This window comes from Syzygium oleosum, unplaced genomic scaffold, assembly GCF_021117445.2.
Source record: "Syzygium oleosum isolate NSW1041296 unplaced genomic scaffold, Sole_v2.1 Sole_v2.22, whole genome shotgun sequence".
Taxonomy (NCBI): Eukaryota; Viridiplantae; Streptophyta; class Magnoliopsida; order Myrtales; family Myrtaceae; genus Syzygium; species Syzygium oleosum.
In genome coordinates, this window is record NW_026607506.1 from 2886191 (window position 1) to 2909290 (window position 23100).

At 42.0% G+C, this 23100-nt stretch overlaps 3 protein-coding genes across 4 annotated transcripts; 2 read left to right on the forward strand and 1 right to left on the reverse strand.

The window, feature by feature from the left end:
- Positions 1-3764: 3764 nt before the first annotated feature.
- LOC115670002 (GDSL esterase/lipase EXL3-like) lies at positions 3765-8003 on the forward strand. Its single transcript, XM_030591182.2, has 5 exons — positions 3765-4255; positions 5620-5750; positions 5854-6087; positions 6501-6756; positions 7519-8003. The coding sequence occupies exons 1-5, from the start codon at positions 3976-3978 to the stop codon at positions 7710-7712; spliced, it is 1095 nt and encodes a 364-aa protein (XP_030447042.1). The 5' UTR covers positions 3765-3975; the 3' UTR covers positions 7713-8003.
- Positions 8004-14765: 6762 nt separating this feature from the next.
- On the forward strand, positions 14766-16288 carry LOC115669896 (SKP1-like protein 1A). Its single transcript, XM_030591056.2, has 2 exons — positions 14766-15194; positions 15888-16288. Exons 1-2 carry the CDS (start codon positions 14907-14909, stop codon positions 16059-16061), a joined length of 462 nt encoding a protein of 153 aa, XP_030446916.1. The 5' UTR covers positions 14766-14906; the 3' UTR covers positions 16062-16288.
- An 891-nt stretch (positions 16289-17179) lies between these two features.
- Positions 17180-22018, reverse strand: LOC115669895 (CO(2)-response secreted protease-like). Of its 2 annotated transcripts, none has more exons than XM_030591054.2 (9): positions 21526-22018; positions 20748-21007; positions 20530-20641; positions 19635-20148; positions 19117-19217; positions 18722-18964; positions 18491-18605; positions 18186-18393; positions 17180-17908 (listed from the first exon to the last, which is right to left on the reverse strand). In XM_030591054.2, the coding sequence occupies exons 1-9, from the start codon at positions 21702-21704 to the stop codon at positions 17346-17348; spliced, it is 2295 nt and encodes a 764-aa protein (XP_030446914.1). In that variant the 5' UTR covers positions 21705-22018; the 3' UTR covers positions 17180-17345. The 2 variants fall into 2 exon arrangements, with proteins under 2 accessions (XP_030446914.1, XP_030446915.1); XM_030591055.2 differs by having other exon boundaries at positions 20748-21003; positions 21526-21663.
- Positions 22019-23100: the final 1082 nt, after the last annotated feature.

The window sequence follows — 23100 nt, forward strand, 5'->3', positions numbered from 1 at the left end:
CGGAGTAAACCCAAATCTACAAAGATGTTCTCTAACTATGTCAATGTCTTGAAATTTTCCATTATTGCACTTTCTACATGGACACCTTAACTTCTTTCCATCCATGAACTCATATTTATTACTAGCAAAGTCCAAAAATAGTTCCACCCCGATTCGAAACTCATCGGTCAATCCTTAACGTCCAAGTAAGTTCTTATTGTACATCCAACCCCTGTCTCTTTGCATTGTGTCTGTATAAAAATAAAAAAATTCTTGTACAATATTAAAAATATCATATCTATTGTTTAATATTGTTAATTAAAACCATAAAATTCTAACAATTACAATTTTCTTTTTTACGAAATAATTACTTTCAACTTGAAAAAAATGAAAAAATTACCATGTCAAGAAAACTTACCAAGTATTTGACTGAAACCTTTGTAGTAGAAAGTGATCTATTTGATGAGAATTGCAACGTTCACTTGGATTGCGAGACCTTCAAATGGACACGTACCTAAAATAAAAACAAATGACTTAAAATTAATTTTTTAATTATCTTTTTTTTTTCTCTTTTTTTTTTCTTTTTTTTTTGTCCTTTCTTCTTGGCCGGTCGCTGGTCCGGCCACCGGCAGCTCGCTGGGCAAGTTCGGGCGACCTCGAGCTCGCCTGGCGGCGAGGCCGCCCTGGCCGGAACCGGCGAGGGCCGAGCTCGCCATGGCCGGCGAGCTTGCCCAAATCCGGGCGAGCTCGAGCTCGCCGGCCATGGCGAGCTCGGCCCTCGCCCGCTGCGGCGAGGGCCCAAGCCGCCGACGAGCTCGAGGTCGCCCGGATCTCGCCGAGGTGCGGGCGAGCCGGAGCTCGCCGGCCATGGCGAGCTCGGCCCTCGCCGGCCGGCGAGGGCCGCCAAGCCGCCGACGAGCTCGAGGTCGCCCGGATCTCGCCGAGGTCCGGGCGAGCCGGAGCTCGCCGGCCATGGCGAGCTCGGCCCTCGCCACCGGCGAGCTCGGCCGCTCGCCGCCGGCGAGCTCGACCTCGCCGCTGCGGCGAGGGCCAGCCAAGCCGCCCGCGAGCTCGGCCTCGCCTGGTGCGGCGAGGGCCAGCAAGCCGCCGGCGAGCTCGAGCTCGCCATGGCCTGCGAGGCCCAGATCTTGCCCACATCTGGGCGAGCTCGAGCTCGAGCTCGCCGGCCATGGCGAGATCGGCCCTCGCCGGTGCCAGCGAGAGCCAGCCTCGCCGCTGGCCGAGGCCGAGCTCGCCATGGCCGGCGAGCTTGGCCGGCGAGGCCCATGCGAGGTTAGCCCACCTGTACGTCGGCGAGGTCGACCGACGGCCATGGCCAGGCCACCGGACCTCGCCCCATGGTCGGCGATCGGCCAAACCAGTGAGGAAAGGAAAGGAAAAAAAAAATTTTAATAACACCAACAAATACAAATCCAGCGATGAATAATTTTGCGACGAACCGTTTTCGTCGCCAATTATTCATGAAATTAGCCACGACACTTACCGGCGAAAAAGCTTTACCGAGATTGATTTGCGCGTGCACCGATAAGTAATTCGAGAGAAATTAAAGAGAGAGACGGAGAGAGAACAGCGAGGGGATAAGAGGAATCAGTCGACAGAGAGAAATTAGGGGTCGGGACGGATATCAAAAAAATCATTTTTCGTATTGCAAATTTGCCACGAATAAAATTCGTCGGAAATTTCCGACGAAAATTTTTTCGTCGCAAAAATTCGTCGGAAATTTGCGACGAAAAATTTTTCGTTGGAAATTTGCAACGAAATGTCCCACGAAAAATAAAATCGTCGGAAATTTCCGACGAAAAATATTTCGTCGGAGATTTGCGACGAAAAGTGCTTCGTTGGAAAATTTCGTCGGAAATTTCCGACGAAGAATATTTCGTCGAAAATTTCGGACGAATTTATTTTTCGTTGGAAATGTCGTTGCAAATTTCCAACGAAAATTTTTTCGTCGGAAATTTTCGTCGCAAAAACCCGGTTTTTTTGTAGTGATGTTTGACATCTCCCGAAGATGCTGCCTCATTGTTAAATTTGGGCGCTTCCGGTATGTGTCAAACTTGATGGTGAGCCTCCTCAACTTAGTGATAGACGTACCCCCAAACTTATCTTTCAATGCAACCCACATTGCTTGAGCTTTGTCATAACTTTCAAACTCACACATGAGATCATCTTGTATACAGCTCAGCAACGTGATGCGAGCAATGCTATTTTTCTTTTTCCAAGCTTGAAAAGCTTCTTGATCTCTTTTGTGTTGAGCAGAAGTTCCATGCTCAGGTTCATCCATGGTGTGGTTGAGGGTTTCCAAAACCTCTTGTTCCTCAAGGATATATTGAACTTTTCGGTGCCAAATATCATAATTGTCACCGTTCAGCTTCTCACCCTTATTGAGGTCAGCCACAATGGTCTTGGATGCCGAAGCCATAACCACTGTCTACTACACATTGACATAATAAACGCAGAATCAATACTAGCACATTTTCTACATAAACACACATATTTTAATTTGCAGCAAAGACAAACTAAATTAATGATAATTCAACAAAAGACACCAAAACGAAAGTTCACGACGTTCCCATTCAGCTTCGGCGTACGATTGTTCTACTATCATTAACTTGTTTAATTTGTGCAAATTTTAAGTTCTAGGTGAGAATTTCTTCTAATTCTACCAACCTACGAACTCCCACTAGACTAGATAATTCACAAAAAATATCTAAAACAATGATCACATCCTTTCTAGCAATCATATAGCATGGCATGATGTAAATCAACAAATAGAACATTCATGCAACAAATATAATCAACAGCGGAATTCATGACGTAAGGATCTCCAGCCATTGTTTTAATACGCTCAAAATTAGGAAATTGCAAGCACGTCAAACCATATAAACATGCCATCAATGAATCATGCTCTACATAATCTTTATGTGGTTATTTACATGTAAGCCAGCTTCTGTATTTCCAAAACCATAGGGAAATACAAGTAAAATGCAATAATACCCAAAAAAATACACGTATTTAGGGTTCCGTATGCATTTTCATACCTTTAAAAGCTTCAAACATATAAAATAACCATACCACAATATAGAGAATTTCAATACGAACACAACGGTGCCAACCACAACCTGATCGGAGCCCCCACGCGCCCACACGTGCCGCCTAAGTGCGTGGCGCGTATGGCTCACGCGCATGCCCAATTCGGGCTTCTGAAACCGGTCCAACCGGTCCGACCGGTTTAAACCTAAATAGATACACCCTTCAATTGTCACGTGTCAGCCAACTTAGCAATTTAATGATAAAATTTATCGGAAATTAACGGAGGATAAATTTATCACATATGTACTAATTTAGGGTTTTTAATAGTTAAAAAATTAATTTTAAATAAATTTATTATAAATATATTAATTTAAAATTTTTCGTGATATTAACCCATTTGTAAATTAAGGTGATAAACACTTCTTGAGTCAAGTTATCTACGTAGTTCTAATCACTTTCTAGAACAGAAAGCCGAATTTCTGCCATCTACAACTCTTTGATTATTACTACCTAACTCCAGAAGGATTGACAGGTGTAAATTTGGTCGGTTCTAATGATTGATGTGTCGTTTCACAGACAAGTGTCAAATACAAATTCGCCACGCTTTGTAGGCACCAACCAGAGTTTCATAAATGAAAAAGCACGTTTACTTGAGATAGAATTCTTTTGAAGAATTCCCAAGGGCAAGCTATATATACTCCACGCTCCACCGTTCGATAAACGAAAACGGGAAAAAGAAATCTGGCATCCTATACTTTACAAATATTAGACCCTCTCTTATTTAATCATATCTAGTTCCCCCATTTTCCGAGCTATATGTACCTAAATTTGTTCATGCCATAAGCAAGAACATCACCATCTAGCTGCGCACGTACGTTCACTTTCTTCTCCTTCCTGTTTCACCAACACATACCGAGAGAAAGAGAGAGCAAGCATAAGCAAAGCATGTCGTCTTCCGAACTCGTCCATTCTTCAGCATTACTTTCAGCTGCGTTCGTACTGTCTATTTCGGTTATGTTTCTGCCGGCAAGGGCCGCGGTGAAGCTGCCACCGAACGAAACGGTCCCGGCCGTTATCGTGTTCGGAGATTCGATTGTCGATGCCGGCAACAACAACAACATGGAAACTCTCGTCAAGTGCAACTTCCCCCCCTATGGCAAGGATTTCAAAGGCGGCATCCCGACAGGAAGATTTTGCAACGGCAAAGTGCCATCCGACCTCATAGGTTTCTCGTCTCTCTCTCTTCCCTATCTTAATTGGTGATCAATATGATAAATCTAATCGACCATATATAATATCGAGAGTAAGCATGTTTTTTATCACAGGCATGGCTGTGTGCATGTGTACAATAAGTTGGAAGAATATATAACTGCTAACAAAAGAAGAGAGATTCCCTGTTATAATTGACGAGCCCGTTTAACTATTTTTGGGTGTCAAACAAATGTCCTTACGATTCGCACGGAGAATCCATGTTAGCACAATCGGTCAATTTTCTTCTTCCCAAAATGCTAATCTCATTGTCCAATCAGTTCTACACTATTATGCTAATGCTAATTCAGTCATAAACTTTTCAATTTTACCAATTTAGTCCCAAACCTTTGCATGAAATTTTAATCTAGTCCTTCCGATCAACTTTTGTCGAAAATTGCTGATGTGTCGGTGTGCCACGCAGTACGGCCGGCGATGACTGGACCGCCGCGTTAGCGATTTCCGAAGAAAATTGGCCGAAATAATTACATTGGAATTTCGCGCAAATATTTTACAACTAAATTAGCAAAATTGAAAAATTTAGAACTGAATTAGTATCCGTATGATGGGTTTATGACTGATTGAGTAATTTTCCCTTGTCCCTCATTTGGCACAATTTTTTAGTAAATAATAGAAGAGGTTTGTACTACTTGCATCCCATACAAGAGTACATAAATCTCTCTCTCCATCAAATTGTCTCTCAATTCTAGGAGATGTTATTGCATGGAATTGGACCGTCCCATTTTAATGATTCAAAAAGTGTACGTTTAGAGATAATTTAGAAAAAGAAAGCCCAGAAAAGGGAGGGGGGGGGGGGGGGGTGAAATAGAGGCATCAAAGTCAACACTACCCTATACCAAAGTGCCATCAACAAGTCAGGATGTGTGGGAAAAGCTTCAGCTATGTATCGGATCAAGTCGTGCCCCAGCTAACATTATCGAGTAACAAGTCTCACCAACTTCGTTTTCTAATAATCCGAATGAAGTCATGCCTTGGCTACATTATAGTAGTACCCCGTGGCTCAATTGAATCTAATGACAACGTATTATTTGGTCATTAATTGGTCAACAATTCAACAATAGTAGAAACAATTTATTATCATGTTTAGGGTTTAGACGTTACTATCTCTTGTATATTAGTTAATATTGCCTTTTTCCGCGTTACCAATTACATACACTAAACAAAATTAAAGCCACTTCTGCAGCATGTCGTTCATGAATTTCTTGTCTAATAGTTATTATTATTATTGTTATTATTATTATTATTATTATTATTATTAGGTTTTCCATATTCTTTATTTCGCTATCATTGACTTCCTAAGTTATATGTTTCCTATTTTAGCGGAACAAATAGGCATTAAAGATGCAGTGCCGGCATACTTGGATCCGAATCTACAAAATCAAGACCTAGTCACGGGAGTGACCTTCGCTGCCGGTGGCAACGGATACGATCCGCTCACGGCCCAGCTAGTGGTACATTTGTGCATCAAGTTTATGTTCATTTTTAGTACTTTAGACAATTCATGTAAAGTCATGCTGTCTTCCATTAGTAAAGATTTGATTGATATTTGAACAGTCGGTCATGACCATGTCGGATCAGCTGAATCTCTTCAAAGAGTACATAGGGAAGTTGAAAGGTTTAGTTGGAGAAGAGAAGGCGAACTTCATCTTGGCCAAAAGCTTGTACACCGTGCTGTCCGGAAGCGATGACATCGCCAACAACTACTTCACCGCTCGTGTGAGGCAATTGCAGTATAATGTGCCTGAATATACCGACCTCATGGTCAAATCGGCTTCCAGTTTCCTACAGGTATCATTTCATTCTCAGGCTATCAATGGACAGACCGCTGCGCAACATAAATTGCCCACTAGATTATGAAATTCATTCCGGTAATGCCTGAAAGGTCGGAGAGAACGATTTAATCGATCATGTTGCTAAAATGCCCTTGCTTCAATATATTTTTTGCAAGTTTATAAGTATGTACGACGACGATACACACAAACACACATCTGCTAAAATTGCACCGTGTTGAGAAACTCAAGATGTTGCGCGAGTTAAATCGTAACATATAACTTGACCCGACTTCATTTGGTAGCTGTTTCCTATTAATTTCCACGATAGCCACCTAATTTCTAAGTATGATAGGAATTTTGCATCGTCTTGCTTTCAAGTGATTAAGAAACCCTAGCAATATACCCCAACCTCAGTTTTGATTGTCGAAGGAATTATATTACCTCGGAGCTCGAAGAATAGCAGTGTTTAGTGCACCACCAATAGGGTGTGTTCCTTCACAAAGGACATTAGCAGGAGGACTAGGACGAGCTTGTGCAGAGGAGTACAACGCTGCGGCTCAGTTGTTCAACTCCAAGCTCTCTTCAAAGCTCGACTCTCTCAACAGCAAGTTGCCCCGCAGCAAGATGGTCTACGTTGATATCTACAACCCACTTCTCGACCTAATTCGATTTCCCAGAAAATATGGTAAGACCAAAGTAAGACCATGCGAATTCTCATAATTACGAAATATACTTTTTTGTTGTGTAGAGCAAACTAACATGTCCATATTTATGCGTGCATAAAGAGCCATGTTTTCCTCCAACTTAGTTCGAGGAAACTATTTTCTGATCGGTGATCCATAATCATGGATATCATCCACATTTATATTTTTTTAATTGTGCTTATGGGCGATGTTCATAACTTTTAATCCACTAATCATAAAAGTGATTAGAGGAAGTTATAACCCATCCATATATTCATGCCTTTTTTTTTCTTTTCTATTTAACATTAGAATCTCGACCCGGTTTGTAGGCACATTATTTTTGGTCATATTAGGTCAATCGCCCATAAAAGGATGAGTTTATCATCACAAGCTCTCGAGAATGCAATGTTTTCCCTAATTTTGTGTGGACGTTTGGCATCCTTTCATTTAACAAAGATGGCAAAACAACAAAAGACTTTTCATCTATGTAGGCGAGATTCATGAAAGAATCATGGTTTTCCCCATTCTTGATTTGGGGAAACTTTTTCCAATCAATCTTCTGATCGGTGGTTATATACATGGACGCCACCCATATTTATATTTAGCTAAAAGGTAATGATTATATCGAACTTTCCAAAATTCATGTAATGATACAGGCATGAACGATTATAAGATCTTCTTGTGTATGTCTAAGGTCTGCTCTAACATTACAGTATGAACAGATATAAGATTAACGATTCTCTCTTTTGATGAATCGAAACCAGGTTTTGTAGTTTCGGACAGGGGGTGCTGTGGGACAGGGAACATTGAGGTCACATTTCTATGCAACAAATTGTCCCCGGACACGTGCACAAATGTGTCTGAGTTCGTGTTTTGGGACAGCTACCACCCCTCGGAGAAAGCTTACAGAACCCTATTGACTCCCCTCATCAACAAATATATCAATAGGTTCTTCTGATCTGAGCAAACATCTCATCGCTCTGATCCCATCAGGTTATGTGCATCCATGGAGCAGCAGCAGTTTGATTCGATCTCTAGCGTGTCCTTCACAAGAACCAACTTGCTCTTGTATGAATCGACTCGTAATATGGGATCGAGAGATTTTATGAATAAGGAGTCCTCCATCAACAATTTCAGTCTTTTCTGCAATAATCTTTTGTTTACTTCGTATTTTCCATGTCTGTATTATGACGCTGCAATAAATATTAAACAACTATGGATGGAAGCTCTTGTATAGACTTCTATTTGGCACACTGACATGGTAAAAAAAATCGGTCACGAGTGGATTTAAGGTACTAACACGTCACAGACAATTTTCCATGTTGAAAACCGCATTCGTTTTGTTACCAGATAAAACTTTTCCATCGGATGTCGGCATGCGTAAAAACATATTACGGAATGGAGATATTTTTATGATATTAGTCTAAGAAAAAAAAAGGAGCCATTTATATTCATTCTAATCCGAGGTCCGACGTGCATTATCCATAAATAGAACTTAAAACAATATTGATTTGTAAAGTTCAAGATATAAAGTTAACCGTCCTAAAATTTTTTTAATGAAATAAAGTTAATGTCCAACAACTATATGACTAAACTACGTAATATATTACTTATCTACAGAAAGTGAATTTACCAAAAATAAATTTTGGATTATGTATCCAAGCAAAAAGGTTAGTTAATTTAATAAAAATCTTTAGTTGAGCATGACACTTACATGCATGGTTAGGTCACGTGATGAATTTTGATTTTCACAAATAGTTTCCAAAAGAAAATCTATGCTTTTCAGATTTTTTTTCTATTTTAATATCCAATAATGAGAATGTTTTTTTGAGTGCATGTCCGATTTTCGCATTCTATTCAATTGAAACCCATACACCTTCAAAACGGGTAAGAAAAGAGAAAGTGTTGCACTATTTTTCATGGTTTCAACTATTATTATATGATAAAACAATAGTTAATTAAGCAAGATAACTATACTAGATAATCTATTACCATGAAGCTTATTAGGTAAAACATAAGTATAAAATATTTTCCTTCAGAACAATACAAACATTAATAAAACTTATAATCTAAGAACATGGTATGCTCATATTCTTTTAATATACAATGACACATGAAAGTCCATCTTCGAACTAAGCATCATATTAGCTGAGACAAGTTTAATAGAAATTAATCGACGAAAATCACAATATGGTGAAACATGTCAAGAAATAATATTGAAAAGAGGGTATAAAAAAAATCACTAATTGTAAGCGACGGGACAAAAGCAGATATTAGGTGTTTTTCCAATGATAAATTTCTAGAAATAATTCGTGAGAATTACAGAAAATTAGAATCTGTGCAGTGCACAGGAAATTCACTCAATTCCAGAATGTCCATTTGTTGTAGCTAAACAGCATAGTTGCTCTATGGGGAAGTCGCCGGTGTAGTTGCCAGCATGCTGCATTATAATAGTAGGTCAAGCACACATTTTCTCTAGTACAAAAATAACCTTGAAGTCATCTGGTCACTTCAATTCCCAAAAAATACTAAATTGGCCGAGGTCCTCGATCTAAAAACACTCATCAAGGTATCGTTTGAGTGCTGCACATTGTTCCAATTATTGGCTGTCAAGATGGGATCATAAACATATACTACCACGGCTAGAAAGTGCTTCCATGAGAATAACCGAACAATTAGTAATCGACTAATGATTGATCGGAGCCATACTCCATCAATGCATTAGAGAACTTTGAAAACCAATTTTGAAATGCTTGTTGAAGACTATATAAGGAATTTTGTAGTCGACATAGAAGACTTGAGCCCTTTATTGTGAAACCTGGCGAAAGTTTCTATAAACTTCCTTCATACAAGTCTATGTGTAGAAGTACATTGTCGATGTCCATCTTATGCAACTTCCAATTACGAACCTGTGCAAATGCAAGAAGACATTGTACCATGACTAGTTTAGCCACGAGTGTGAAGGTTTCATTGAAGTCGATGCCTTCTACCTAGGTGAATCCCTTTGCGACAAGACGAGCTTTATATCACTTAATACGGTCATCGGCTTGATGCTCAATTTTGTAAACCCACTTGCACTCTATTGGTTTCTTACCCTCTGGCACAGTTGCCACAGTCCAAGTCCTATTATCTCCAAGTGTCTTAATGCGTGCCCCCATCACTGCTCTCCACAAGGGATTTAAAACAGCCTTTAGTGTAATTTCTAGGCTCAATATCAGAACTACAACGGCTAACAAAAGCAACGGGAGGCTCACTGAATCATTCATAAGAAATAAACCTCTCGATTGGATAGGACGTACCTAAAGATATCGATGGAGTCAGTTCAAGAGTTGGGGTACTCATGTGGACCTATGATGCACATAATCTCAAAGATGGGCTCCTTGTCTCTTTTGTCGTGCGGGACGAGCTAGGACTAAAATTTTGTCATTGGGATGCATAATGTGCTGCTCCCTGTGTAGCTCGGTGGGCTACTCTTCAATCTATTGAGCTTGCGTGGGAGTAGCTAGGCGTCAAAGCCCACTCGGCCCACTTCGCTGCTGCTTGTCCTTCGACTAGGCCATCACAGCCCCATCTCACGAGCTTTGTCAAAAGAGGAAGAGACGTTTGATTCTCGTGCGCAAGTTACCATGAATTGAGAAATTATCCTCGTATAAAATAACATGACGAGCTACCAATAATTCTTTAATGTGCAAACAAAAATATTTCCAACCCTTCGTGCCGTGTGGAAATTGCAAAAGTCTACACTTTCTCGCCCATTCTTCAAATTTGTCTTTGCCTTTCGACCGTTTATGAGCATAACAAAGTGCATTGAAAACTCGCAAAATGACTATAATTTGGAAATTTCCTGAATAAAACTTCAAAAGGCGTTTTTTTCCGAATTATAACGGAGTCGAATTCATAATTGAATGTGAAATAAGCTGCCATTAATATGCAATCTCCCAAAAAATCAAATTGGTAAATTCGCTTGAAAATAAAGTGTCTGTGCTCCATAGAGAAGGTACCAGTGTTTTTTTTCAACCCACCCATTTCTTCGTGGCGTGTAGGCACATGAGGTCCGATGCATGACTCCACTTTTTGAAAAAAAAGTTCTTAATCGAATTAAAAAGAAATTTACGGCCTTTATCACTCTTAACCATTTTAACCACTTGACCAAATTGGATTTTTTTTATATGATAAACATTAACAAGCACTTTGAATGTCTCTGAATTTTCAATCATCAAATATGTTAAAATATGTCTCGAGTTTAAGCCCGAAGCGAAAATCTAAATATTCCGAATTGAATATTTTACGGACATCCGAAATCGAGTGAATCAAATCACGTAATTTTGTTATACATGCTGGAGTCTTCGGCCACCGAAGTTGGAAAGTCCAACGTATATTTGAATTGGACCAAATTGTGAATATCTTCAGGCGGTGGGATTTCCTTCTTGGTTTTTTTTTTTTTTTTTGGTCATAAAGCTCTTGTAACGATTGCCCAAACGTCCGATATAATTAAGCCCATTCTCAAAGATTTTACCCACTCCAGTCAATCTTTTCAAGGGTAGGTCCTGCGAAACGCATCTAGAAGAAGAAAAATGTTACCAAGCATTGCAATTTTAGACTAAACTTTTCAACAAAAATGAGGTTGAACTTAAAATTTGGACATGTAACACATCATACAAAATAAACTCAGTAAATATCGCCTCTTTTAATGGGAGTCACTTTTCCGTTAGGAGCTTGTATGGGATAAGCATTCGTGATGTTCCTCAATTGATCTAGAAACAAATGCCTAATCATATGGAGACATCACTATCGATAATCAAATATGTGGAAAGATCATTGTGCCAATGGACCTCACTTGCAAGCCTATCATTCAAAGTGGGCGGTTTCATCACCATGAATAGGCTAACCAAATGCCTATATTGACATTGCTCATTGTTTTTGTTGTATCAGTCCCTACGAACCTCCTCGATTGCTATCAAATTGATTTTGGGCCACGATAGTACCAGAACCACCGCTTTGGGTCTATGCTGAGTGTGTAGCTGCTATGGGAGCACTCTCTTTGCCTACCTTTCTGCCTAACCTCAACTCTCATATCGGAGGATGTCCAATCAACTCCCAATAATGGCTCTTCTATGTTTGACCTCTCCATAACGGTCTGAAGGTGCCATCCTAGGGCCTCCTCTTCCAACCAAGAAAGTACCTCAGCCCTCAATTCGGAAGATATCCAACCAACTCCCAATAATGGCTCTTCTGTGTACAACCTCTCCATAATGGTCACATTGGGGTTAGTCTGACGGTGCCGTCCTAGGGCCTCCTCTTCCAATCGAGAAAGTGGCACCCTCAATCTTCTCTTCCCTCTTCTGGGCAATTAGAACTTAGCACTCCTCTTACATGATAATAGAGTAAACCTTACAGAGGGACGAGAGTCCTCGAGGTTGAGAGTATGAAACGAACGTATTTATAGGTCTCAATGTTGAGGCCCACAAGGAACTGGTGAATCTTTCGCACCTCCTTCTTCTTTGCATCCTTAGTGGCCGTGGCATAGGTACATTCTAGGACTATAGTCATTGAGTTTATCCGATAAAACTTTCAACTTGGTGTAATATTTTACCACCGAGAGTCCTCCTTGCTTTGGCAGCCGAATCTTGGTTTTGACCCTGTGGATGCGAGGTCTATTGCCTTGGGCAAATATCTCATTTTGCTTGTCCCACATTACCTTAGCTTCCTCTGTATGCCATGCTTTCCTATAGACTCTTATCGAGGGAATTGAAAATCCATGAAATTATTATGAAATTATATATGTCCCAAGCATCAAATTAAGGTGTTGTTGGATTTAGCCTCTCTAGCAATCCGTCGATAAATCCATTATTTTTTCCCGCAATGCACGTCTCATCGCCTTCGACCATATTGCATAGTTATCCTAGGTCAGTATGCATGGAGTGAGTACGCTTATCGGATTGTCGGAGGTGTTAAGATAATACAGTAAGGGTCAATCATCTTCTTTGTAGACGCTTCCTTAGCCATTTTGCAAACAATGCAGGTCATATGTCTAGTGGATTTTTATCTCTTTGCTTTGATATCATGAGAAAATTTGTAATTGGTTTGTATTACTTGTCGTACGGTGCAAAAATATGTACAATATATTGCTCAATAGAAAAAGAAAAGTGCAATCTACCAATTATCCCTAAATAATTATAAGAGATGCAAAGATTATCATGCTAATAAAAACATATTGTAAATTTTCTCTAATAGTTTGAATCTCATCATGGGAAAAATAACGTTCTTTGAATCTCCAATAATATAGATGGAAATATCGTGATGAAAAAACAAGCTCAAGAACTGAATTAAAATATGAAAAGACAAAAAACCCAGAAAAAGAGGAGAATTAGGGCTCCAAATATTTTCATCCTCAGAATAGTCCCTAAAGCTACTTTGGTTGTCGGAACTTTTTTATTTGATCGAATGTCGACCATTGAGATCTATAAACCCGCGTGGATGTCCAAGCTGTCTGGGCATCACCATTGTACAAAATCTTCGGCAACCACCAGTCCTTCCCCCGTTTTCATCGTCGGCCTGTAATCTTCATATTCTAGGTCAATCTCCCTCATTTCATCGTTGTCTTCTTTGTTCCCATGTGTGAAAAATCAATCTCCTTTCTTGTTGGCCTACTTTGTTTAAAACATCATAAACATATTACGATTTTTGTCCCTGAAGCTTCCTCTTTGTCGCTGAAAGCAACATTCCGATTTGTTCTGTCTGTGAGAAAACATTTCAAGGTTTTGTTCGTAAACGTCGTTCGTCACCCTCCTCATTCTAGATATTGATGGAAGATGTCTAGTTGGATTGAGAGGCATGGAATCCTTCTCATGAAATTAGGTTAGAAGCTCGGGGTTAATCTCAAACGAAACAAGTAACCTATAGGAACAATGGGGAAGAGAAACTCTTTTAGATGATTAATTTAAAGATGACACATTCAAAGTATATCTATTGGGCGGGGCGGGAGAGTGAGGTGATTTCCACCCCTACCATTGTGATTGACGTTAAGGTCGAGGCCCAACGGATGAAGGTGCATCTACTCGAGTGAGAAAGGCGCACGAGACAAAGGGGTACTACGTACAACTGGTCCTCCAAATCTGGCCATGGAGCTCCACTGCGACCGCGATCGAGTCGAACTCCCACGTGGCCAAGGTCCAATCGAGCTCCGTCGAGTTGAACTCAGCCAAGGAGAATCTACAAATCCGGCCATGGAGCGCCTCTGTGACCGAGGTCGAGTTGAGCTCGTCACCATGGTGAGCCCTCGTCAATGGCAATGAGACAAAGCTTGGTGGAAGGCCGTGGGTGATGGTCTTGGGTGGGAAGGAGAGATGGAGAAACGAGATGAGTGGGAGACATATCTTATCCGAATATATCCCATTAGGATTGATCGGTCTTCGGCCTGGTCCGATTTCAAGGTAGACCCTGGAACTGGACCGAGAGGACCGGTTTTCAAAATTGGGAACCACGAACCAGACCGGTTGGTCTTAGGACCGGGAACAGGATTGAACCGGCCCGGTCCGGTCCGGTTCCGGTCCAATGAAGCCGGTCACTTACGATTTAATTCACATTTTATTAATTTTTATCAATGAATTTATGTCAATGAAATTTACTTAGGGTTCAGTTCACCGTTTAGTCGGTCTGGTCAGGTTCGGTCCGGTTCTCCCTTGGAACCGGGAACCGGACTGCCTAGATACCGATTCCACTCTTTTAAGAATCAGAATCAGACTGATCGACACTCGAGAACCGGACTAAACCGCCTGGCCCGGCCCGGCCTGTAGTTCCCGATTTAGGCGGTCCATTTTGCACACTGTTATATCCCATCACTAAATGGGCTTATTTTATATACTGACCATATCGCGACAATATCCGGATTTTTAGTTGCTCCAAACACCATATAAGATGAAAGTTATCCTATCCGGTATCATATTCTCTCCCCGTTATTTTCCCCCTACCGTAACCCAAAAAGCCCCGGAAGCAACGGCCCACGGTCCCGAGCGGCGATAAATCAAAATCCTCCGACGAAATTTCCCCCAAAATCGTTAGGGTTTCCCCCTCTGCAATCGCGTCGTCGTCGTCGTCTCCCTCCCACCCTTCTGCTCTCGCGAAGAAGATCCCGCGCCGGAGGGAAAACGCCATGGCGTCCGCCCGCAAGATCGTCCTCAAGAGCTCGGACAAGGAGTCGTTCGAGGTGGAGGAGGCGGTGGCGCTGGAGTCCCAGACCATCAAGCACATGATCGAGGACGAGTGCGCCGACGACGGCATCCCCCTCCCCAACGTCACCAGCAAGATCCTGTCCAAGGTCATCGAGTACTGCCGGAAGCACGTCGACGCCGACCGCGCCCCCTCCGCCGACGACGACCTCAAGGCCTGGGACGCCGAGTTCGTCAAGGTCGACCAGGCCACCCTCTTCGACCTCATCCTGGTCAGTGCCCGCTTCCCTTGATCGCTCTTCGGTGCCGGAATCTCGCGTTTAAGGGTTTGGGTCTCGCGGGAGATTTTGTTGCGGGGATGTTGTTTTTTAGCCTTGTCTAGGCGTTCCTCGGCGAGGGCGAGGGTTTTGACGTTGATTTTGACGATTAGTATGGCTGATGGTCTGTTCTTTTGAAGCGGGCTATGTTTTGCACGTGTAGTATAGTGTAGGTTCCTCATCGGAGTCTAGGGTTTGCGGAGATGTTATAGTAGCAAACTAGTAATGAATGGCTGACGAGTCTGCTGCACTGGGTTTTGTTAGAAGTTGAAGTGTTTGTACTGTGGTGATGCTTAGGTGCAAGATATTATCTTTTCTTGTTTTGTAATTTTTAAGGGTGGAAAACTAAATTAGCGGATCGCATTGATGCTCCTGAGTCCTGAACATGTTTGGATGATTGGCAATTCTTTGTTGCCGGTGGCTTTTGAAGATTGAAGCACGGTTTTTTTGGAGCTCATCTCAGTTGCGTATTTACGCGATGATGACTTATCGCTCGGGGTTTTGCTTAGTGAATGCAGAGGTTTGGCTATTTCAGCAGCGCTATCGTAGATAATTCATGAGCTTGTGAAGTTAGATTCGAGTCTTGTCTCGTCAAGGATTGCAGTACTTATTATTTTCTGTGTGGCATTTTTGCTTGATATGCGATAGGCAGCGAATTATCTGAACATCAAGGGCTTGCTGGATCTGACCTGCCAGACTGTGGCTGACATGATTAAGGGCAAGACACCTGAGGAGATAAGGAAGACATTCAACATCAAGAACGACTTCACGCCCGATGAAGAGGAAGAGGTTCGAAGGGAGAACCAATGGGCCTTTGAGTGAAAAGAAGTGCTTAGTTGAAGCCAACTTTTTGCTGTGGCATTAGTCATTCTTCACTCGAGGAAACTGGGGTCGCTGTTTCTAACTCAAGATCAATCTTCTAACTTCTTGCTGGTGTTATTGGACCTTGTTCTCTGTATCATATATGGTCTTACTTTTTACCTAGCACATGTTTATGAGATGATGGCTCTGTTTCTTGGTTGCTGCAATGCATTGAGGCCTCTTTTTCACCTGTTTTTCTTTGGTTATGCATGCTTGCAGATGTTGCTAGTTTATCTCTAGTGCATTGGAAATATATGCCGAAGGAGCCCGTTGTCTGAAAACAGTTGCTAGTTAGGAAAACAAGTACCTCCAGTGGTCCTCATGGTTTAACTGTGGGTTGATAATGATCGAAGGTGTTGTTTAAATAGGTTGTTATGCACAGAGCTCTGTATTTTAAGTCACAGCTCGCTTTGGCTCAATGTCTTTATTCTGAATTTTGACTTATGCCGATGGACCGAAATGAAGTTCGGCTTAATGGAAGCCTAAGGCCAGCATACCATTGTAAGTGTATGTTTGTGTATGCATGGTTAAAACTAGTTAGAACTGATAGTTGCTCCTGTCCTTGCCATTGCCATGAGAAGATAGCTGTTATATAGCTGCAAACGGTGAGATACCTATGCCACGTCTTCAGGCACTGCATGCTTGAATGAAGTGAGCTTGTGTTCATGTATACTTTTCTTTGGTCGCCATAATATCGGTTTTCAATGTCTTATGAGTAATTTTTATTGATCGTGTAAGGATATCGCTGAAACTTAAGACATCTCCTCTCTCAAAGAGAAGGGTGGCTCGGAATGCAAGCCCTGGCGCAAGTTTATGCATCTGCCATGGGTCCGCTTGCGAGTATCTTGATGGAACTTCGCTCTGATAAAGTGATCATGATTAGTTAGGGTGGTATAATCACTGAGGTGCGTTTGAGGTATTTAGTGACATGAGATATCAATAACAAAGTGATTATGAACAAAGTTGTGTATGAGAAAAGGAACAGATTTTTCAACTTGATGGATGCATATGTCCATAACTCCTCATAAACACATTGTCAATGGCAATGACATTGCGAGCGAACAGGTCAATAGTGAAGATGAAGATGAAGCGGCCTTAACTTTCTTTGATTTGGTTATTGATACTCCCATTTTTCTCCAATTCTTGGTCATTTTCGGGACTTGAACTTCTCATCCAGGCGCTCCATCTACATCAGTATCCGGGATAAAGTTTGGCCCGGTGCAAGTCTCCTCTACTTACAGATAGTCACTTTTTACTACTTACTACAATTGGACTACGAACTTTGTATTGTCCGTTTGTCCAAGTAATCGACCCGAACAAATGTTCTTTTACCAATGATTTCAATGAGAGAACGACCTGGTAACTCTGCTTCTGACCCGTTGTCTCGAATTCGAGCTCACTTGGAACTACCTTGACATTTAATTCCTCCGGAGCATCAATGCTTGCCATATAAATGGTTGCATCATCTCCGGCAACATTTGTGAGGGTCCTGACAACGGTCTTGCTTTGATTCCCATCCAGACCTGAGATTGCTATCGAGGGATAGTTGATGTTGGAAATCAGGTCGGAGCTTGAACCTTGGGGACAAGAGAAACCATCCGAAACATTTCTCGCGATGTGCCTGATCTGCGCAATGTTGTAGCCATAGTAGCAGAGGAAGTTCAAGTAGTCCCTAGTGTCTGTCTCGTAAACAAGTCCTGGCTGTAACGGTCGAGTTGTGCTCACTTCTCCTGCTCCATAATCGTACGGTGTGGCGGCTGTGCCCGTGTACGTAGTTATAGGGCCCCTCAAGTTGTTTGTTTGGATGGCTGCAGATGGATGCAAAGATATGTTTATCTTCAGAAAGAATTCCCATAATGCAAGCAGGGAGGACTGGACATGACCGTGGATAGTGTCTTGCGAGACTCGATGAGCGATCTAATCATTTCCGTAGCATTATACTGGAATATCAGTTGGTCAGCCCATGAAAATGGCTTTAGGCTTGACCTTATTTTCGGCACTTGCCAATTGCTAAGGATTTCAGCAGGAGCATGGCTGAGAGAGAGATGTCATTAAGTTACTACTTTTAACACTGTCCTGACTGACCTGTGGTCATGATGGCTGATCTGATGGCTGATGGGCCCCAAGTGGGATTTCGAGACTTGATGGTCGCGGCAAGGCCCGACACGTGTGGGCACGCCATGGAAGTCCCGGAGAGAACATTGAACGATGGGGCGGCTTTGCCTGGAGTGCCTGCCGTGTCGTTGCCTATCCAAGCTGCAAGAATGGCCACTCCTGGTGCTGTGACATCTGGCTGTAAAGAACAATGTGCACATTGTCAGTTAATCGTCGTTTGTTTTAGCTAGTTTGCTTGCGAATGACGATATTTAGAGAGCGAGATTCGGTCTTGCCTTGAGAATGTTCTTAGTGATGGATGAAGGGCCTCTGGATGAAAAGTATGCCATGGAAGGTGCTGGCTTATAGTTCGCAACTGCAACTGTTGCTAGGACTGTAGCCACTGGATTGCTTCAGGACATACAACACCAGGAAGTGATTCATTGGAAAAGCATTTAGAATGCTGAGATAACATTTTTCCTTGCTTATTTAATTAAGTGTAAGTAAGTGACAGAATAGTTGCATACCTGGTGGAGTTCATATAGGAGAGGATCTCAGAAGCGTCTTCTGAAGAAACCACCGTCATAGGGAATGCGCCATAGATAGATGCAACAGATCTTTGTTCATCATCGACCAAGATTAGGCCTACTCCTCCAAGATCTTTCACCTCCTCCAACTTGCTTTTCTCCGAGTATTCGTTGTCATCATTATCGCAGACAACAATCTTGCCTTCGATTTTGGCTGCATCCATGGAACTTGGGTTGCAGTTTCTGGTCACAATGTTTTCAAATCACAAATTTAGTACTTACATCTTGCTGCAGAAGTTCCTTCATCGTTTTTTGTCATTTGCTTTTGCTTTGTCTCTGATATAGTCCTATTAAGATTTTTTGTCATATGTAACTTCAGAACAGATTTCGAGTACCTTGCTTCCGACTCTAGCGCTTCACTGTCTTGTGCAAACTTAGCGTAGATCAAAGGATACACCGGGGATGTATCGAGACTACTGAAATTTATGCCTTCACCCTGAAATGCATCATAGACACTCAGGATGTTAAAAAAAATTTCCAGTTGCCGAGGGTCATAACTTCTTTTTAGGTGACTTGGGAACAACGCTAGATCAGCTTCCAAGCAAGGGTAGACCGATAACTGCAACATACAATAGATTTGATGATTCTGCTTAAATAGATTTCAGGCTAAATGTGGAAATTCAGAAAGAGTAATAGTGACTAATGCTCCTGCAAGAGAATGCGACATTGTGACAGTGTTACGTGACTATTCGTTGAAATTTGAAAGGCGATGATGCCCTATCAGAAAACTCGCGAGTCTCAGCTGCAGACTTCAGCTTTCCAATTTAAGAAGTTTCGGATGATGGTCAAGCTATGGACACGTTCTTGTGAATGTAAAGAAGTATGTATACTACCAAAAGATTTGATCGGCTACCTTGATCACTTTGTTTCCACCCAAAACAACATCAGACTCAAAATTCCTGTCGATGGTTGAGGCAGAGACAGTCAGAATCCAAGGAGAAGCATTGACGACTGTTCCTGAGTTAGGCCCGTCATTCCCTGCTGAGCAGACCACAATAATCCCATTCTCTGCCGCATGGAATGCTCCTATCGCTATTGGATCGCTCGTGACATCAGGTATCGTCATCGCAGATGCACCTAGCGAGAGCGACACCACATCAACTCCATCAGAAATTGCATCATCGAAAGCTGCCATTATGGCAGACCCCCGGCATCCCTCCAGCAAGCATACTCTATAGATGGCAATTCTTGACCTGGGGGACCCGCCCTTTGCAGTCCCCGCAGCTAGGCCATAGAAAGAAGCACCCAGCACGGCACTTCCTCCTGCAGTTGAAGCCACATGGGTTCCGTGGCCGAACATGTCCCTAGGCGTGCGGTCTGCTGTCGCCTCATCAGGATCAACGTAAAATCTAGCTCCGATCAGCTTTCTGCATAGATCAAAACATATCTGTACTTTGACTCGAATATGGAAGATAAAGATATACAGGCAGATTCTTCAGTTAGGATCAATTTGTTTGCAAATGAAAAGTCATTTACTCTTCTTTGATTTTCTCGTGGCTCATCCATCCATGAAGGCAGGATCTGAATGTGGTTGGAAAAGGAATAAAGAAGCACATTTTGAGAAAGAAGTTCTCCAGCCCCGTATTCTTTAGAGGGTCGTTATGTTATACAATTAGACAGTGATATAAAGGACCGAACTCAGTCCTCTCAAGTTAGAAAATCACGAACTCAGAACTTCTCACTCAAGAAATAACGATTGGGCTGTGATTGCTTATTCTGCGTCAAATGCTTAGTGGTTTTAGATTCACCTGTTGCAGTTGGACTGACGGAAATCATCCCCTTCCATGCATTTTCCCTTCCACCGTGGCGGAATCGGTCCCAAATCCTTGTCATCGAAGCTCTTCGACTCTGGCCATATGCCTAGTTATGGTATGAAGTTTAACTAAATTAGGACAGCTCTGATATATGAGGACAATGCACACATTATGGTGCCATGGCGGAACATGTTTCAGCCTTCCAGTGTTACCTGTATCCATGATGCCAATGATAGTATCATATTCCTGGGTTGACAAGTCCGAGTCAGAGCTGGGGCTCGAGTCTATTTCCAGATCAATCTGATACTTCAAGAAGTCCCACGAGCGAGTCGTGTGGAGTTGTAGTAGCGGATCTTTGAACACGGAGATGACTCCTGGCTTCTGAGCTATTGATCGCACCTCTTCTTCTGACAAGCGAGCCGCAAAGCCAGAAAAGCTGTGCGAATAGCTGTGTACTAATGTCATGCCCTTCCTAGCAAGAATCAACGGATGTTTACTCTCCGAATTTTCCCGGGACATCTTGGAAAAGATGAGAGGTTGCAACCATTTTTTATTTTATTTTATTAGAATTGGATTATTTTTTTTTAAAACTGATCTTAAAAACAGTTTTTCATTATGATCATAAGATCCTGACAGCCTGAGCATTATTTTTTTGGAAAACAAGATTCTTATAATTCACAGGACTTCCAGGATGTAGGATTAAATTTAAATTAGAAGCAAAATTCCAACTCCAACTTCTTTGGAAAAGAAGATAAAAATCATTAAAGAAAGCTATAAGCTATGATAACTGAAGTATTATCTCAATATAAGTAATGCAATTGTCTTCCTTTGGCAGGATTTGGCCGGTTGTTGGCGCATTCAGCGGTAATATTCAGAAACATCATTTAGCTTCTGTAAGTAATTCGTTCGTCTCACTTAGATGGCACGGTTATTCTCGTCTAGCACGAAGAAGGAAAGGCAAAACTGACTTAAGGGAGTGAGTATGTTCACCGTTTCAAAGAACTAAGAAGCTGCGTGTGCTCGTATCTTAAGGATTCATTTGTTGAAGCAGCCGCTCCCATATAGACAATGTAAACCCCATTGTCCTTTGCTTGAGCTACTTTGGTTCCTCCAAGGATTGAGATGAAAGACGAGAGGAAGAACAGGAAGATAGCAAAAGCACCTTTCATGGTCGCATCGAGCTGTCTACTTCTCTCTGCTTGAGCTTGAATGAGAGAATCCACACCAAACAGGGTGCTATATTTGAAGTAGGGGCAAAGGGTGGCGACTAAAGTAAGGCATGCTTAGCACATCTTTCAGTGGAGTTTGCGCTTACGCACTGTAAATGTCGATACATCCACTCGAAGTAGGTCATAACTTATCTGAAACCCCAATAACATTTGTCGTCGGTGCCGGAGTTGGTGAGTGGGGGTCGAGGGTGGTGCTGATGGTGGTGGAAATAGGTATATAAGAAGAGGATATCTGCATAGTGAAGAGAGCACACATTATGTGAGCAAATTTTCAGCTTTTGTCAGCACAAATATAGGAACTAAAGCAACCGAAAGATTCATGTCAAAAAGATGGGAATAGTTTCTCCCACCTTGAAGGAACACTATGACCATCATACATGCCTGCCCTACAAGCATAAAAAGGGGAAATGAGCAATGATCTGCCTTTTCTTTTGGTTATTTGGTCAGTACAAAAAAGCCACCTTGGGCTCATTTGCTACAGGGAAAAGTCTAATGCTGGATCAAGGGGACGCTACTTTTGGGTTCCAAGCCTGTGATGGAATTGGAAGGTTAAAGTGTCTTCTCTTTCTTTGTTGGGTCAATGGCAACGTGAACTAATTAGTTCTAAAAAGCTGTAACCCCACTTCATCTGATTTTAAAGACTTCACCGCGATGAATAGGGCTTTCGACAAGTAAGGGCTTGTGGTAAAAAACATACATAACCGCACCATTAGCATGTACACTTCTCTTTCTCTCTGAAGTTGATTCTGACGCAAAGTCTGAGTTAGTCCACTAGTTGCACAACCGCACAGCCCACTATACTAATTGTGCCACCGTGTATATGGTGCTGTACTGATGCCAGTTTTCAATTTGTCGAGACCTGAATTGGAGCCCCCAAAAAAACTTACTGACCTTATCAGTTCGATTTTCTGCGGTTATCGCATTAATGCTAGATTGAGTCTCAAAATAACTTAACCTGATATGCTGAACTCTAGCATTAGTGTAAGTTCTGTCATGTTGGAGCGGTCTCTTGATTTTCTTTCCCTGAACTTTTCCATTTGTTCTTATGGCCTAACACCCTAATTAGTTAACCTATCAGCGATCAGTTTCTGTCTCCGCATCGCGCCATCAGAACATAAGCTGGTCTTAGTGGCCTTGCCTAGCTACGCTCTCTGGCCTGCCTAGTCCTCGATCCGCCCCACCAATCCCTACCAAAGATCGAGAATGCAATGCTCGTAAATTCAGGTGCAGAGTGAAACACTGAGCCGGTGACTGGGTTTGACAAAGAGTCTATCAGATTTATTCCAATACAAGAGAAACTCAGGCTTCAGGCCCAACAAGCAGGAGAGATCAGATA